Genomic DNA, 15,744 nt, shown 5'->3' on the forward strand with positions numbered 1-15,744 from the left:
TATGTAAATACTTTTGAATACAGTGAAAGAGCACAAGCCACTCCCCATGGGAGTCTGCTAGTCTAGGCACCCTGGGGACACAGCCTGGCTTTGACAAATGGGACAGCTTGTCATGGGTGACCTCTGGTACAGGGAAGCGGCATTCCCTTCGCAGGCCTGCAAGCCAAGAATAAGCTAGAACCCACTGAAACATACTGCTCTATACAGATACGACATGTCCTGCAGAAGGCCATTCCAGCAGGTGAGACTCCGTGAAAACAGATTACACTAAGTGCTCCATAAAGCTATCTCACGCCTTTATCAAAAAACTCACTAACAACTCACCAGAATCCATGCTGTATCTAAGGGCACAATGGGGGAAGATCTAGAGTCTTTAGGACAACGAATGGCCTGAGCATTCCACTAGGAAGTGGCCATAAGATCCAGGCTAAAAAAATTAAAATAGATCCTACTATTCCTGCACAACACTAGTAAAAATGGGCAAGGCCACAAATTCAGACTGTCGTAGAAACTGTGTGCCAAGTGGTGCCTTCTCAGATTAAAGCCGAATGGAACAAATCTGGTTTACATTGGGGCTGATAGTAGCAAAGAGTAACACTGCCCTTTCATGGGGAGCGGAGCAATCACCACAATTAAGAGACTGTAAAAGAGATGCAGACTGGTGTATGATCGTTGAGAAAGTACTTTGAGGGGAGAGTCAGTCCTCAAAAGTGGGAGGAAAATATGGGGAAGGTGGAACGAATATAGAGGCAACCCTTATACAACTATTATATTACCAAATGCCGATTCACTGTTAATCAGCCTGTTGCACCTGTGAACATTGACTGGGCGGAAGCAGGAGGGAGCCCTTAGAATAGAATGCTATTGTCCTTATTTGACTGATACATGATTTGGCAGTGTATTGTTTACAGTATTTTCTGTCTGATCTATTGATTGGATGTCTTTAACAGATTAAAAAAAATACTGACAAATTCAGGGCTACTGGAATTATGCAGTTGTGTTCACTGCATTATGCAGCAATAAAAAGCAAATGAGGCTATTATATTTCCCTATTTTGTCACATTAAGCCAATCTATGGACAAGGTTTCTCCTCAATACCATTTTAACACCTCATACAGAAATCAGCAATTGGTCTACTGACGCAAGGCACCATATTATGCTTTTTGTATTGATAGGCCAGAGCTAAAAATCTGAAATATTTGCAGCAGATGGTGGATTATTTTGCAAGTACAAGAAATAAAGCAAACGTGCATAAAACCAGTGGTCTCTAGCATAAGTAGTCTCCAGAGAACTTCATCTTTCTCCTTTGAAGAGCACGATTCACAAGTACTATGCACCATAAGATAGCCAAAGACAATTCAGTTTGCAGTGTAGGAAAAGGCCAATACGGAGACCAGGAATTACCTGATTGGTGCAGTGGTGACAGGCGGGTGTCCATAAGGAGGATAAGCAGGCTGGGTAGCATAGGCCGTCTGAGCTGCGTAGGTGGCCGGTGCTGTGGTAGTGGCTGCTGTACTAGGATCATATGCACTGTATGCCTGAACAACAGGTTGGCTGTATGCCTGAGGAACCACTGGAGCAGTGTAACCTGTTTAAAAAGAAATAGACTTGACAAGCTCTTCTACTTTCAAGAAACAAAATGTACAGTTGAAGAAACCAATAGGTTTATCATGGATACTTGTAACAGGTCCACCTCCTAGATTTGTTATTTGTTGCCATATTAATTTCTATTTATACATATTTATTTTTTGGCACATTTTGTCGGTGTCCATCTGTATTGATTTTGAGTTTTGTGAAAAAAAACTGTATCCAGTTATTTTCTGCATATATTGACCCTGTAAATGTACATTCATAGTTGAATGCCTGATGGGTTTTGATGCTACAAGTATGAAACATCAATGGACTCCTAAGAAAACAGGAGCTCATACAAACTCAAATTTGCAGTTGTTAAGCCAAATTAGAAAACCTCCTTTTCAAGTTCTCCTCTATCTGCACTGAGAATCAATTAGAAATGTTTTATCCCAATTAAAGATATACATGGCTTCAAGTCTGCATTTATCCATAAACATCTGTAAAAACAAAGCTTGGAGCCATATATGTCAATTTAACCCAAAGATTTAGCCTGATTTCATACATCAAGCAGAGTTGACAGAAGAACATTGCATCCGTCCTCAAAAGTTGATAAAGCCTTTATTTGGATCTTTGGGACAGCCTGTATCACATATGAGTTACCATCAATGTTAAAGGAGCAGGATATGTAAGAAAGTGGCTCTGTATATACTGCATCGAAGTAAGGTCAGTGTACAACCAAGAGAAAAGGTAAGAAGACTGGGAGACCAGCTTCTGTACAGCAAACTGTAGGAAAGTGGCTCTGTATATACTGTTCCCAAATAGGTACAGTGTGCACAGAGTCCACAGTCCCCAGAGGTTTGGTAGAGGTTAAAGTTAGATCTAACCTTACTCTCTAAAGTGGTAGCTTGGTCGAGCAGTAAGGCAGTATCTGACGACAGTTTAAAGCATTTGTTGTACACACTCAGTCATCAAATGGTCTCACACACTCAAGAACTGAACTCTAGGCCAATGGTTTGTATAAAAAATATATGGTTGTTTTATTTTAGAACCAACAATAGGTATCAAAATATACTTTCTCAGAATAAGATGCTATAGGGTAAATACTTTCACTAAGCAATAGACTTAAATGTAATAGTTACAGTTCTTGCAATAGACAACACAAGTTAAACACAATTATAACATTGAGCTAAATGGGAATTTTAAACTAAACACAATATCAATTACTTTACATAGGTTTTTCTTACTCAGGGCTGGATCCCGGATTCAGCCCTGGTGCATCTCCTGTAAACCGTTGAAAGAAATTGTTTGTTACACAGGCGATTTTTAAGGAATATTTGTAGGTTTCAAAAATCGACACTTAAAAGAATTTCTCTAAACCAGGCATTGTTATCCTATGGAGGAAAGAAAATCAGTTGTAATTGCTTTGTAGGGTCAGTGCTGGGCACAAAGATTCAGCACTGGGATCTCTCCTGATAACAGGCGAGATATTTCATTTTCATTGATAGGGTGATTTTTTGTGAATATTTCAAAGTCTCAAAACTCAACACTTAGAAGAAATTCCAAGTGAAAAAACAGTCAATGTTACCCTATGGAGAAAAAGGAGTAGTTTATTTTCTGTAACTCCAGTTCTGTAGTAGGGGTATCTCGGTTATAGTCATAATCTAGGGAATAGTCCAGCCCATGTGCGCGGACCCCGGAGCAATAAAAATAATCTCTAAAGTTGTCAAGCCATGCAGACCTGCATCTACACTTAAGAGAGAATTTCAAAGACCGATAATGCAGCCTATATCCACAGGCTACACTGTCCAGTACTTCAACTAGAAAAATTCCACCAACAACCACCAACAGCACTGCCTGCCCAGCTTTTTTCCACAGAGAAAAACCTGCCTCTTCCAGCAAAAGCCTCTGGAATGATAGAGAGGAAGGAATGGACAGACAAGCCCCATAGGCTGCCATTATGTGGCTCAGAACAGGATACTGTTTCTTTAAGAAAACTTTCCAGAACTTTTCCAGTATCCCAGAATGCACAGCAGGTCCCTTTTACTTTCAGGTCTTTTTGAAGGCGTAGCACGCCAGACCTGTAGCATTCCGTATATTAACATTCATCTCTCCACCTGGGAGGCGGGCGGGCGCTTATGACTATAACAGATACCCCTACTACAGAACTGGAGTTACCGAAAAGAAACTACTCCTTCTGTAGTAGGGGATCTCTGTGTATAGTCATAATCTAGTGAATAGAATGGCAAGCCCATCCCCACACAAAAACGGCGGTGGAGAAGATTACAAAATAATACCACTACTGTGCAAACAAATTTCGCAGCGAAGCCTGCCCAACCTGAGCATCTGCCCTGGCATCCGCGTCCAGACAGTAATGCGCAGCAAAGGTATGGACCAACTTCCAAGTGGCCGCCTTGCAGATTTCTGCAATCGGAACATTACGCAGCAAAGCAGTCGTGGCAGCTTTGCCCCTGGTGGAATGAGCCTTCGGTTTACCCCCTAAGGTCTTATTAGCCTTTTGGTAACACAACTGTAAACAGGACACAATCCACCGAGAGGTGGACTGTTTGGAGGTAGCAAGACCGGTCCTGACTGATCCATAATTGATAAACAATGAGATGAGATGATCTGTTGGGGGTGCGCAGACTCAGACTTGACAATAACCACACAGATGCAATTGAGTTGACCCTAGCTAACCACCATCTAGCTGATGGCCTTATAGCACTAGAATATAGATCTTCCTCCCCTGACTCGTCTTCTATCCAATTTAGACGCTTCCTTACAGCAAGTCAAGACCACACGGGGAGGTGGGGTGGATTGTTAAATCATGGCTCTGAGGGTGTATCTAATTTGGAACTAAACGATTGACTTATCCCGGCAATAAATACTCTATCAACTTCTGGTGGAGTACCTCAAGTAATCTCGGCTGCCAATTGTAGGATGTCTACCCAAATACTTCCTCCTATTTTCAGTGGGGCCAAGGGGGAAGGCGGGACACAATCATTAGTTCCAACCTCATCCACTCTGGACCTTGACCCCACTCCACCTTTAGCTCCACCAATGAATTATAAAATCATCTCATGGAATATTGCCGGCCTGAAAGCTAAACTCACTTTGCCGGATTGGAATAATTTTATTTCCACCTTTGACATCTGCATATTCCAAGAGACTTGGAGCCTAACATCTCTGTATAAACCTGGCTATACCTGTTATTGTGTTCCTGCCCGATCCATCGGCCGTGGCCGCCCCTCTGGAGGCCTCATAATATGGATAAATATCGCCCTTCCCTGTAGAGTCCGTGAAGTACAAAGCTCATCACCGGACATGATGCATATAACTGAGTGGTCTGAAAGGGGGGCTCTCTATTGAGCTTTTCAACATATATGTTAGAGGCACCCAAGGAGGATCTAAATCACCAATTGTCACTACACTGGAAGAAGAGCTTTCCTCTTGTCCATCTGGCTCACTCATTCTGGTTGCAGGGGACCTGAACTGTACCTACGAGTCCCTTGCCTCTGAAGACATCTTAGAGGTTGATGAGGAAGATGCCAGTGAAGAGATGGACACCGGTGATAATCCAGTTAAATGCTCTGGCTTTGGAATTTGGCCTGAGAGCTGCCAATGGTCGACTCCCCTCCGACCTCCATGCAGCCTACACCTTTAGAGTCTCTAGTCCATCTCGAATCGATTACATTTTAATCGATCGTAGACTGGCGCCATGCGGTGGACTTGGTAATAGCTCCAACTACTGACAGTGACCATAACCCACTTTGCTTAACGCTAAAGAATCTGTGGCCACCAGACCAAGCAACTTCCGATCCTTGTCCTCTATTGTCCACCAAAGATATTATTCCATCAAATTGCAAAAGGTTCCTGAAATGGCCTAAAATCGTCTTAGATGAACAAAAAATTCATTCTATAAAAGAAATACTGTTATCTAAAACCGTTGAACTCAGGGAAGCTTATGAGGAATCTGACCAGAGCTCAAGGGCCACATCTATTCATGTCGCCACTACCGAGCTGATTGGAGCACTCTTTATATCCTCTTCTATAATTAAAACCAATAAATATAAATCACCTGGCTCTTGGTTTAACTCTGAGTGCAGGTCAAGTAAGAAGGAGCTTATAATCGCTATTAAAAGTAAAGATTGTTGCCTTATTAAATATGCCAGGTCTGCTTATAGGAAGGCTGTCACCAAAGCAAAGTCTGCTTGGGAGGAATCTCACTGGCAGGCTTTAAAAACTGCTAGCTTAGCCAGGGATGGAGTCACTTTCAGGAACCTGTGTAGATACTCAAGAGGCTATGACCCTGATGTAATTTCTAACCACATCACAAACCATGAATGGTTCGCTCACTTTGAGCCTCTACTTGGGCACAGATAATGAAACCTTGAGTATATCTTCCCCTATTGCTTTAACAGATCCTATCCTGACCAACTATGACCTGTTCACAGAGGCAGAAGTTGTGACCGCCATCAATAGATTAGTTCCAGCTAAAGCTCCAGGTCCTGATGGCCTGCCTGGTGATTTGTTCCGCTCCGATCCTAAATCATGGGCTGTCTATTTTACCATCTTACTCAATGCCATCCTCAAGGGGTCACCCATCCCTGAATCATGGAAAGGAGCGGAAGTAGTACCAATATATAAGAAGGGCTCCAGGGAGGATCCTGCCAACTACCGGCCAATAAGTCTTATCGACGTTGGTCAGAAAGTCGTTGGCAGGGTTCTGTTGGAACGTATATTATCATGGGCTACTGAGCATAGTGTTCTTTCACACTTCCAGGCTGGGTTCAGACCAAGCACGAGCACGATCGACCAGGTCTTCAGGCTGCTCTTGCTACATTGGAAGGTTGTTTCGATTGGTAGGGGCAGCCTCCATTTGGCCTTTATAGATCTGAGATCTGCTTTTGACCTGGTCCCCCGTGCCCGTCTTTGGTCTGTCCTCCAAGAAATGGGTCTGCCGTCCCCTCTTCTGGACCTTTTGGTCCGTCTTCACGAGGGTAACTTTGCAAGGGTGCGGTGGGGAACTCAGGCACAGAAAACTGATAAGATTCCAGTTAAAAGAGGTGTCCGCCAGGGCTGCGTATTGGCGCCCACCCTCTTCTCCCTGTTTGTGAATGGAGAGGTGAAATTCTTACAAGATGTTCCAGCTGACGCCCCCGCCCTGGCGGGTGAAAAAGTTCCCACTCTTCTTTTTGCGGACGACACCCTCTTGATTTCGAAGACACCAAGAGGCCTACAGAAGCTCTTAGACAGGTTTCATTTGTTCTGTTCATTGAGAGGTTTAGCTATTAACACATCAAAAACCAAGCTCCTCTCCTTCAAATCACATAAATCACCCAGCTTATCTATTGTGTCTGACGGAACCCCCCTAGAATATGTCAAATTATTTGACTATCTAGGAATTAGAGTTTCCGACACTTTAAGCTGGAGACCCCATATTACCAAGATGTTACTAAATTTTAAACGAGCCACGGGAGTGATTGCCAAAGAACATCGATCCTCTAGGAGTAAGCCAATCACTCCCGCATTAGAGATCTATCAGGCCAAAGCAGTTGGTTCGGCCCTATATGGTGCCGAACTATGGGGTTTTGACAATCTTGAAGATATCACCTTGTCCGAGAACAAATTTATGAGAGACCTACTCTCAATGCCCAGGGGAACCCCTCTGAAACCGCTTTTCAGTGATCTGGGTAGGCGTTCGATCAAAGATATTGCTAGGTTGCGTCCTTTGTTATTCTGGGCTCGTCTTTGGCGCACCCCGGAGCTAGAAAAATATTCTGAGGGCCTGAGAGAAATTATGAACACCCCAGGCTCCCATAAAATAAGCTGGCTCCGTAACATCAAAAAATCCTTAAAGCAACTAGATCTAAACGATGCCTGGGAACATGGTGTCCCCGTGAGTAAGGTGGACCTTAATAGAGCATATTGGGCCAGGATTGATAATGAGGACCTTAGCAACCCCAATGTTGGCAGGTTGACTGAAGCTTTTTACATTCACAAGCAGTCTATTTGCTTCGAGCCTTATCTCGAGTGTGTACAAAAACCAAGGGATAGATCTTTGTATCTCCAGTTCAGACTAGAGATTCTTCCAACCCGAGAGTTTACTAGTAAATGGAAGCCTCCCCACCAGACACCTGATACTTGTCTGATTTGTGCGGAGAAGGTCGAAAGCATTGCCCATATTATGTTTGAATGCCCAGCGTACAGTAATCCAAGAAGGAAATGGCTAGGCCCCGCCTGTCGCCTCCTGGGCATTACAAACTATCGTGTTGCTTTACGCATTCTACAATCTGATACAAGATTGATGCTAGTTTGTGCCGTGGCCAAATTTCTGGGCTGGTCCTGGATCATCAGAAGCAAATTCACTAGTCCTAGTAGATGATTTCTGTCTATAGCACTTTCATCCCCTTTTTTAATCGATTTTAACATTTTTTTCTTTAATGAATTTATATAACTAGTCATTAAGCTACCAAGATTGAGAGCATTCTCATAAATATTGTGACTTCTTGTAAATATTGCTCCCTTGATGAATTGTTTGTTTTTATATGTCTGTATGTACACGCTTTTATGATAATTCTTTTATCGAAATAAAGCTTTTTGACTTGATAAACAATTGGTCTGACCTACGAATATCTTTGGTCTTATCAAGATAAAACTTCAACACCCTCCTAACGTCCAGGGAATGTAGAGACCTTTCCGCTGGAGAAGAAGGATTCTGAAAAAACGTAGGTAAAGTTATGGTCTGTGACATGAAAATCAGATATAACCTTAGGAAGAAATTTAGGGTGAGTACGCACAACAACCTTAGTAGCATTAAATACAGTATAAGGTTCTCGGCAACACAACGCCTGAAGTTCCCTCACCCTGCGGGCCGATGTAACGGCCACTAGGAACGCCGCCTTCCAGGACAGGTGCTGCAACGAAGCCTTGTGAATAGGTTCAAAAGGCTCCATCAATCTGGACAGCACCACATTCAATTCCCAGGAAGGCGAAGGAAGTCTGACCGGAGGGAACACCTTCTTCAAGCCTTCCAAATAATCCTTGACCACAGGGATCTGAAAGGAGGAAGTCTGTGAAGTGCATTTCCTGTAACCAGTCAAAGCAGCGAGATGAACCTTAATGGAGTGGAAATTAAGGCCAGACTGTGCCAAATGTAAAAGATATGGAAGGATGACATCTTCCTTACAGGTCGTCGGGTCAAAGTTCTTGGATTTGCACCAGATGCAGAATCTCTTCCACTTGTAAGCATAGGAAGTCCTAGTGGAAGGACGTTTAGCCTCCTTCAGTATGCCCATACAATCTTCAGGTAGATTCAAATGGTCATATTGCACTCTCTCAGGAGCCATGCCGCCAAACTCAAAAACAAGAGGTTGGGATGCACCATCCGCCCCCGGAACTTCGTGAGAAGGTCCGGCCTGCACGGCAGCCACATGTGAGGAAGGAGAGACCGGTGAAGCAGGTCCGTGAACCACCACTGCCAAGGCCATTCCGGGACAATCGGGATCATCCACGCCCTGGACCTGGACAGTTTGATGAGCACTGCCGGAATCAGGGGAATGGGTGGAAAAGCGTACAGAAAGCTGTTCGACCAGTCGATCCATAGCGCATTCACCAGCGTCCCCTTCTGGTAGTACCTGGATGCGAAGTCTCGGCATTTGCTGTTTTCGGCGGTGGCGAACAAATCTACGTCTGGAGTTCCCCACCTTGCGAAGACTTCTCCTAGTACCTCGTCGTATGACCCATTCGTGGTTCTCCTGAAGCAGCCTGCTCAGCGCGTCCGCCTGAACATTCTGCACCCCCGGCAGATGTGTGGCCGTGATCATCAGTCCGCGGGCCAGAAGCCAGCGCCAGATGGCCTGCGCCTCCTGCGACAGAGTCCGCAATCTCGACCCCCCTTGCTTGTTGAGGTAATACATCGTGGTTGTATTGTCTGTATCAGCAACGAGTTGGTCTGGAAGGACGGATGGAAGGCCTTCAATGCCAGGTACACGGCTCTGAGTTCCAGGAAATTGATGTGGTACGTCGACTCCAACGGGGACCACTTTCCTTGTATCTGCAAGTCTCCGGAGTGCGCTCCCCAACCTTGGAGAGACGCATCCGTCACGATAGTCGTCTCGGGAATGTCCTTGTGGAAGGGAACCCCCCTGAGGAGATTCTCCGCCGAACACCACCATTTCAGAGACTGAAGAGCATGTAGAGACAGCCGGATCTTGTCGTCCCAAGAACCTGTTCTCTGATCCCATTGATCCTCCAAGCACTCCTGTAGTGGTCTCATGTGCAGCCATGCGTGCGGCGTGAGGAAGATACAGGAGGCCATCGACCCCAGCAGCGAAGACACCTTCCTCACTGTCGCCGATGGAGCGGCCATGAGGTCCTGAGCCTTCCGAAGGAGCGATAACCGCCTCTCCTCCGAAGGAGACCCGCTTGCTGACCGTGTATCGATGGAGGCCTGCCCCCCCCCCCCCCCCCAAAGTACTGTATGCACTGGACCGGAGTCGGGACAGATTTGGACATGTTGACGTGTAACCCCAGCTTGTTCAAGAGAACGCACGTCCTCCGGAAGTGCGCCTGCGCTTCCGAAAAAGAGGAGGTGTGAGAAGTTGGCCTGGTATATGCTGTTCACTAGTTCTAGTGACCACCTTGTACCATGCCAAGCAACCCTTATGGTGTGGTTGTAAGTCAACCTTTTCGGACTAGCTGCCCTAGTGGTAGCGTAGGCTAAGCAGTCTTTGAGGCTAAACTCGTGATGCGTGTTAAGCAAGCTGTTTTACCAATAGTAACCCCCTTTTATACCAATGAAAGGACACCACACAGATATATATTCAAAATATATATGTATTTATTTCTCAAAGTAACCCCTAGTCTCTTTATGAGCACAGGAGCACAAATCGTCAAACAAGATTATCACAGAATACACAGAAGTTGCACTTTATATGGATAGGCCCTGGTGGCCACTCAAACCATATACTAAAATAGTGGTATAAGTACCACGAACAGAAAAGGGAAAAGGCCTAGGGCCTCTAGAATCGCTGGGCCTACAAGGAGCTAACGTTAGTTAGTGACCAGGAGGTCCACGGGTGGCGTGTGCAGAGCAAATAGTCACACGCGTGCTCCCATAGGTTTCAATGGGTGCGTAAAAAGTACAAAGTTACTGCAAAAGGAGTCTTCCGGATGACCTAGGAACTTAAGAGTTGGAACACAGGCACTAGAGATGTAATACTACACTTGGGCACCGGAGTGCCAGCTTTACCTCACCCACAGGAAGCGGGTGCATAGGCCTCGAAGTGCGTCGGGTTTCTTCTATCGGTTCCGTGGAGCCTGAAGACAAAGATGCTGCAGGCGGTCGGTCCGGGAGAGATGCAGTGGATCCAAGAGTGGATCGGAGATGTTGAAGACCTGTAAGCAGAGGGGACAGTGTTCACAGTCACTAGCCAGTGACCAGCGTGGCACCAGGTGGGTACCAGGCAATGTCGGGTGCAAACAGGAAGAAAGGTGTAGCTTGACTCTGCAGCCACGTGGTCCCTGAAGGTCGACGACGTCCAGGAGTCGAGTCACGAGCTGTCCCACGCAGGCTCTCGCTGTCGGCGGTGTCGGCGACTTGATCGAAGCAAACAAGCCTTGGCAAAAGCAATTGTTGTGGGCAAGGAGTTTAAGCTGATGGTTCTGACCAGCAAGGTCAGAGGAACTGCTCCTTTGGAGGGGAGCAAGGGCCAGTCTGGAGCAACCAGACCAGCGGTGTTTGTCGTAGATTTCGTCGCCAAGATGGCCACTAGCCAGCGGGCCAGCAACCGGTTAGGCGCGTCGAGTGGCAAAATGCAGAAGGGCCCCACGCAGATCGTGGAGATGCTGGAGGGCTCACCTTTGGTGCAGATGCTGCTCGAGGGTTGGGCTTCTCAGGACCCAAAGCACAACTTGGAGGGAGCCTCGGTTGTTGCACTGGTCAGCTTGTCGTAGTCGTTTCAAGATGGCTGGCTCCACGTGTCTCGGTGCCTCCACGGGTCTCCTCTTTGCAGGGACTGTGGATCGGGCGGTGAGAGGTCTGGAGGTCCAGGTCTTGTCAGTCTCTGGGCTCGGGCTCCGGCAAAGCAGACGTTGATTCGCTGGATGGTGCTTGCGTTAGCAAGGTGGTCACTCCCTGACCACAGGGGAGATTTTCTTCAGTCTTCTGTGCAGCAGAATGTCGAAGTTCCCGTCTTCTTCTTAGTTTCAAGTTGATTCCAGGATGTCTGAAGTCTTAGGACACAGCTCCTACCTTTATTCGGATTCTAGGGGCCGGACTACCTGCTAGGTCCCTCCCTATGGGTGGGACCAGGAAGGGGGGTGGTTACACCCCCAATCCTTTGTCCAGCTCGCCCCAGGCCCGGGACTGGTGTGCCCCAGGACCGGTTTGAACTGGCATATGCACCGAGGCTCCTTGTGAGCCACAGGCATGTCTGGTTTCTTTCAAGCCCTACCTGACCAATACACAAAATCCTGTCTGGGGTGGTGCACGCACCTCCCCTGGCAGGAAACCCTTTGTCCACACCTCCCAAGCTGGAAGGACTCCCAGCAGCAGGAGGGCAGACTTGTGTCTGTGGTGGCAGCATCCATTTTGTGGAGCTGAGGCTATGTCTGATTTTACCCGGGTTTCAGGTACTGTACATGTCGTGTCCCTCTAGAAGGGTGGAATGCTAACCCCGTCGCCAGAATTGGCGAGGGGTTAGTATTCCAATTCGTATGACACCTTACTCGACATGTTTTGATAAAGCCAAACCAAAGATAGCATTTAACCGCGAGGTTCATAATGCACTTAAGAGTATATGGTATGACGATATCTGGAAACAGTAGAAGGAAGTTGTTCCGACCACTGCAGACAGGCTCAGCTCATGCCAGAGCACCATCTCACATGGAACCAAGCACTCTGCCTTCAGGATTGTTAAGGCCTGCCATAGGAGTGACTTATAGGTTACCAGGTGTCCCATTTAAGGTTAGGTATAGGTATACTACACCTAAGTAAGAGGTGATTACACCAACTTACCCCAGCTGAGTGATCAGCCAGTTGTGTCAAATCGTTAGGCCAAGCCTGGGGTGGCATAATACATGCTGCAGCCCTTGGCAGGCCTTGGGTACACCAATGCCCTGGGTACCTAGTGTACACTGGTACAGGGGCTGACAGGGTGATCCACTTCCAATTGGTTATGCACCTAGGGTGCATAGTTTTAATTTAGTAGAGAGAACAGCAGGCTGGGGGTCTGATTGGCAGGCCCACAGCCTCAATATGTCAAAAACCAGTGAAGCAAAAAGCAAAAATTTGGGGTGACCATAGGATAGCAGACCCTACTCTCCTACACAACCCCCCCCCAAACGCTGGGACATTAAACTAGCCTTGACCAGTCTCGTCTTCATGTCCTAAGTGGAAGTACCTGGAGAGACCATCTGCATTCCCATGGTCAGTACCTGGCCGGTGCTCCACTGTAAAGTCCATCCCCTGTAGGGAAATGGACCACCTAAGCAGTTTGGGGTTTTCACCCTTCATCTGATTTAGCCACAAGAGGGGCTTATGGTCGGTCTGAATCTTGAAGTGAGTGCCAAACAAGTATGGCCTCAGCTTCTTCAGGGCCCACACCACAGCAAAGGCCTCCCTCTCAATAGCTGACCAATTCTTCTCTCTGGGGGTCAACCTTCTGCTAATAAAAGCAATGGGTTGGTCTTGACCATCTACATTAAGTTGTGACAGCACAGCTCCCACACCCAACTCAGAAGCATCTGTTTGGACAATAAACTCTTTGGAGTAGTCAGGACTTTTCAGGATAGGTGCAGAGCACATGGCCTCCTTCAGGTCATCAAATGCCTTTTGACAGCTTACTGTCCACTGAACCTTTTTGGGCATCTTCTTGGATGTCAGATCATTAAGAGGAGTCACAATGGACCCATAGTTCTTAACAAACTTCCTGTAGTACCCAGTCAAGCCCAAGAAAGCTCGAACTTGAGTCTGGGTGGTTGGAGGAGACCAGTCCTTGATGGATTGTATCTTACTCTCCAGTGGTTGAACTTGGCCTCCACCTACAAGGTGGCCCAAATATACAACCTTACTCTGCCCTATCTGGCACTTAGTAGCCTTGATAGTGCGGCCTGCCCTTTGCAGAGCCTCAAGAGCCTTCTTCAGGTGGATCAGGTGATCCTCCCAGGTGGAGCTAAAGACAGCAATGTCATCAAGATATGCTGCGCAAAAGTCATCCAACCCAGTAAGGACTTGGTTCACCAGCCTTTGGAAGGTGGCAGGTGCATTCTTCAGACCAAAGGGCATCACCACAAACTGGTAGTGCCCACCTGGGGTTGAGAATGCTGTTTTGGCCTTGGACTCCTCAGCTAACCTGATTTGCCAATAGCCAGCTGTTAAGTCAAATGTGCTCAAAAACTTTGCAGAAGCTAGTTTGTCTATGAGCTCATCTGCCCTTGGAATAGGGTGTGCATCTGTCCTGGTGACAGCATTGAGTCCTCTGTAATCCACACAGAACCTCATCTCTCTCTTGCCATCTTTGGTGTGAGGTTTGGGGACCAGAACCACTGGGCTAGCCCAGGGGCTCTCTGAGGGTTCAATGACACCTAATTCCAGCATTTTATGTACCTCAGCCTTTATACAGTCCCTGACGTGGTCAGGTTGTCTGTAAAGTTTGTTCTTTACAGGCAGACTGTCACCAGTGTCCACCACATGGGTACACCAGTCAGTTTGACTAGGTATCAAGGAAAACATATGTGAAAATGATTGTAGAACCTGTCTACATTCAGTCTGCTGATGGGCAGTGAGGTTGCCTCCAAGGGTCACTCCTTCAACTGAGCCATCTTCAGGGTTCTGAGACAACAGGTCTGGGAGAGGGTCACTCTCTTCCTCCTGTCCCTCATCTGTAGCCATGAGCAAGCCCATGTCTGCCCTGTCAACATATGCTTTAAGCCTGTTAACATGGAGTACCCTGTGGGGACTCCTGGGAGTTCCTAGGTCGACCAAGTAGGTGACCTCTCCCTTCTTTTCCAGGATTGTATGGGGTCCAGACCATTTGTCTTGGAGTGCTGCTGGGGCCACTGGCTCCAACACCCATACCTTCTGTCCTGGCTGAAACTCAACCAAGACAGCCTTTTGGTCATGCCAAGCTTTCTGTAAGGCCTGGCTTGCCTCAAGGTTTTTGGATGCCTTCTCCATATACTCAGCCATCCTGGAGCGGAGACCAAGTACATAGTCCACTATGTCTAGCTTAGGCTTTTTGAGAGGTAACTCCCAGCCTTCCTTCACCAAACACAGTGGGCCTCTCACAGGGTGCCCAAACAATAATTCAAAGGGGCTGTAGCCAACTCCTTTTTGTGGGACCTCTCTGTAAGCAAACAGAAGGCAGGGTAGAAGGATGTCCCATCTTCGCCTGAGCTTTTCAGGTAATCCTTTGATCATACCCTTTAGGGTCTTGTTGAATCTCTCAACAAGCCCATTGCATTGTGGGTGATAAGGGGTGGTGAACTTGTAGTTGACACCACATTCCTTCCACATAGCTGTTAAGTATCCTGACATAAAGTTGGTACCTCTGTCAGATACTACCTCCTTAGGAAACCCCACTCTGGAGAATACTCCCAGCAGGGCCCTGGCCACAACAGGAGCTGTAGTGGTCCTAAGGGGAATTGCCTCTGGATACCTGGTGGCATGATCCACTACCACCAGTATAAATCTGTGCCCAGATGCAGTGGGAGGATCCATGGGACCCACTATGTCTATTCCCACTCTTTCAAAGGGAACCCCCACCACAGGTAGTGGTATCAGGGGGGCCTTTGTTGTGCCACCTGATTTGCCACTGGCTTGGCAGGTAACACAGGAGCGACAAAACTCCTTTGTATCTTCATTCATATGAGGCCAGTGAAAGTGAGGGACAAGTCTGTCCCAGGTCTTGTTCTGGCCTAGGTGTCCTGCTAAAGGAATATCATGGGCCAAGGTAAGAAGGAAGCCCCTAAATTGCAGAGGTATAACCAACCTCCTGGTTGCACCAGGCTTGGGGTCTCTAGCCTCTGAATAAAGGAGCCCTTCATCCCAATACACTTTATGGGTACCTTGAGCATTCCCAGCAGCCTCAGCAGCAGCCAGCTGTCTGAGGGGTTCAAGAGAGGGACAGGATAACTGAGCCTGCCTCAAGTCAGCCCTTGAAGGTCCCCCTG

At 47.0% G+C, this 15,744-nt stretch overlaps 1 protein-coding gene across 2 annotated transcripts in view; it reads right to left on the reverse strand.

The window, feature by feature from the left end:
• The window catches only part of EWSR1 (EWS RNA binding protein 1), a 510,501-nt gene that overhangs the window by 410,691 nt on the left and 84,066 nt on the right, over nt 1-15,744 (reverse strand). For both annotated transcript variants that reach the window (XM_085634473.1, XM_085634474.1), the window contains exon 5: nt 1,405-1,588. In XM_085634473.1, the coding sequence (XP_085490599.1) occupies nt 1,405-1,588 (184 nt within the window). The remainder of the gene's footprint in view (nt 1-1,404; nt 1,589-15,744) is intronic.

This window comes from Triturus cristatus, chromosome 11 (genome assembly GCF_964204655.1).
Source record: "Triturus cristatus chromosome 11, aTriCri1.1, whole genome shotgun sequence".
Lineage (NCBI taxonomy): Eukaryota > Metazoa > Chordata > Amphibia > Caudata > Salamandridae > Triturus > Triturus cristatus.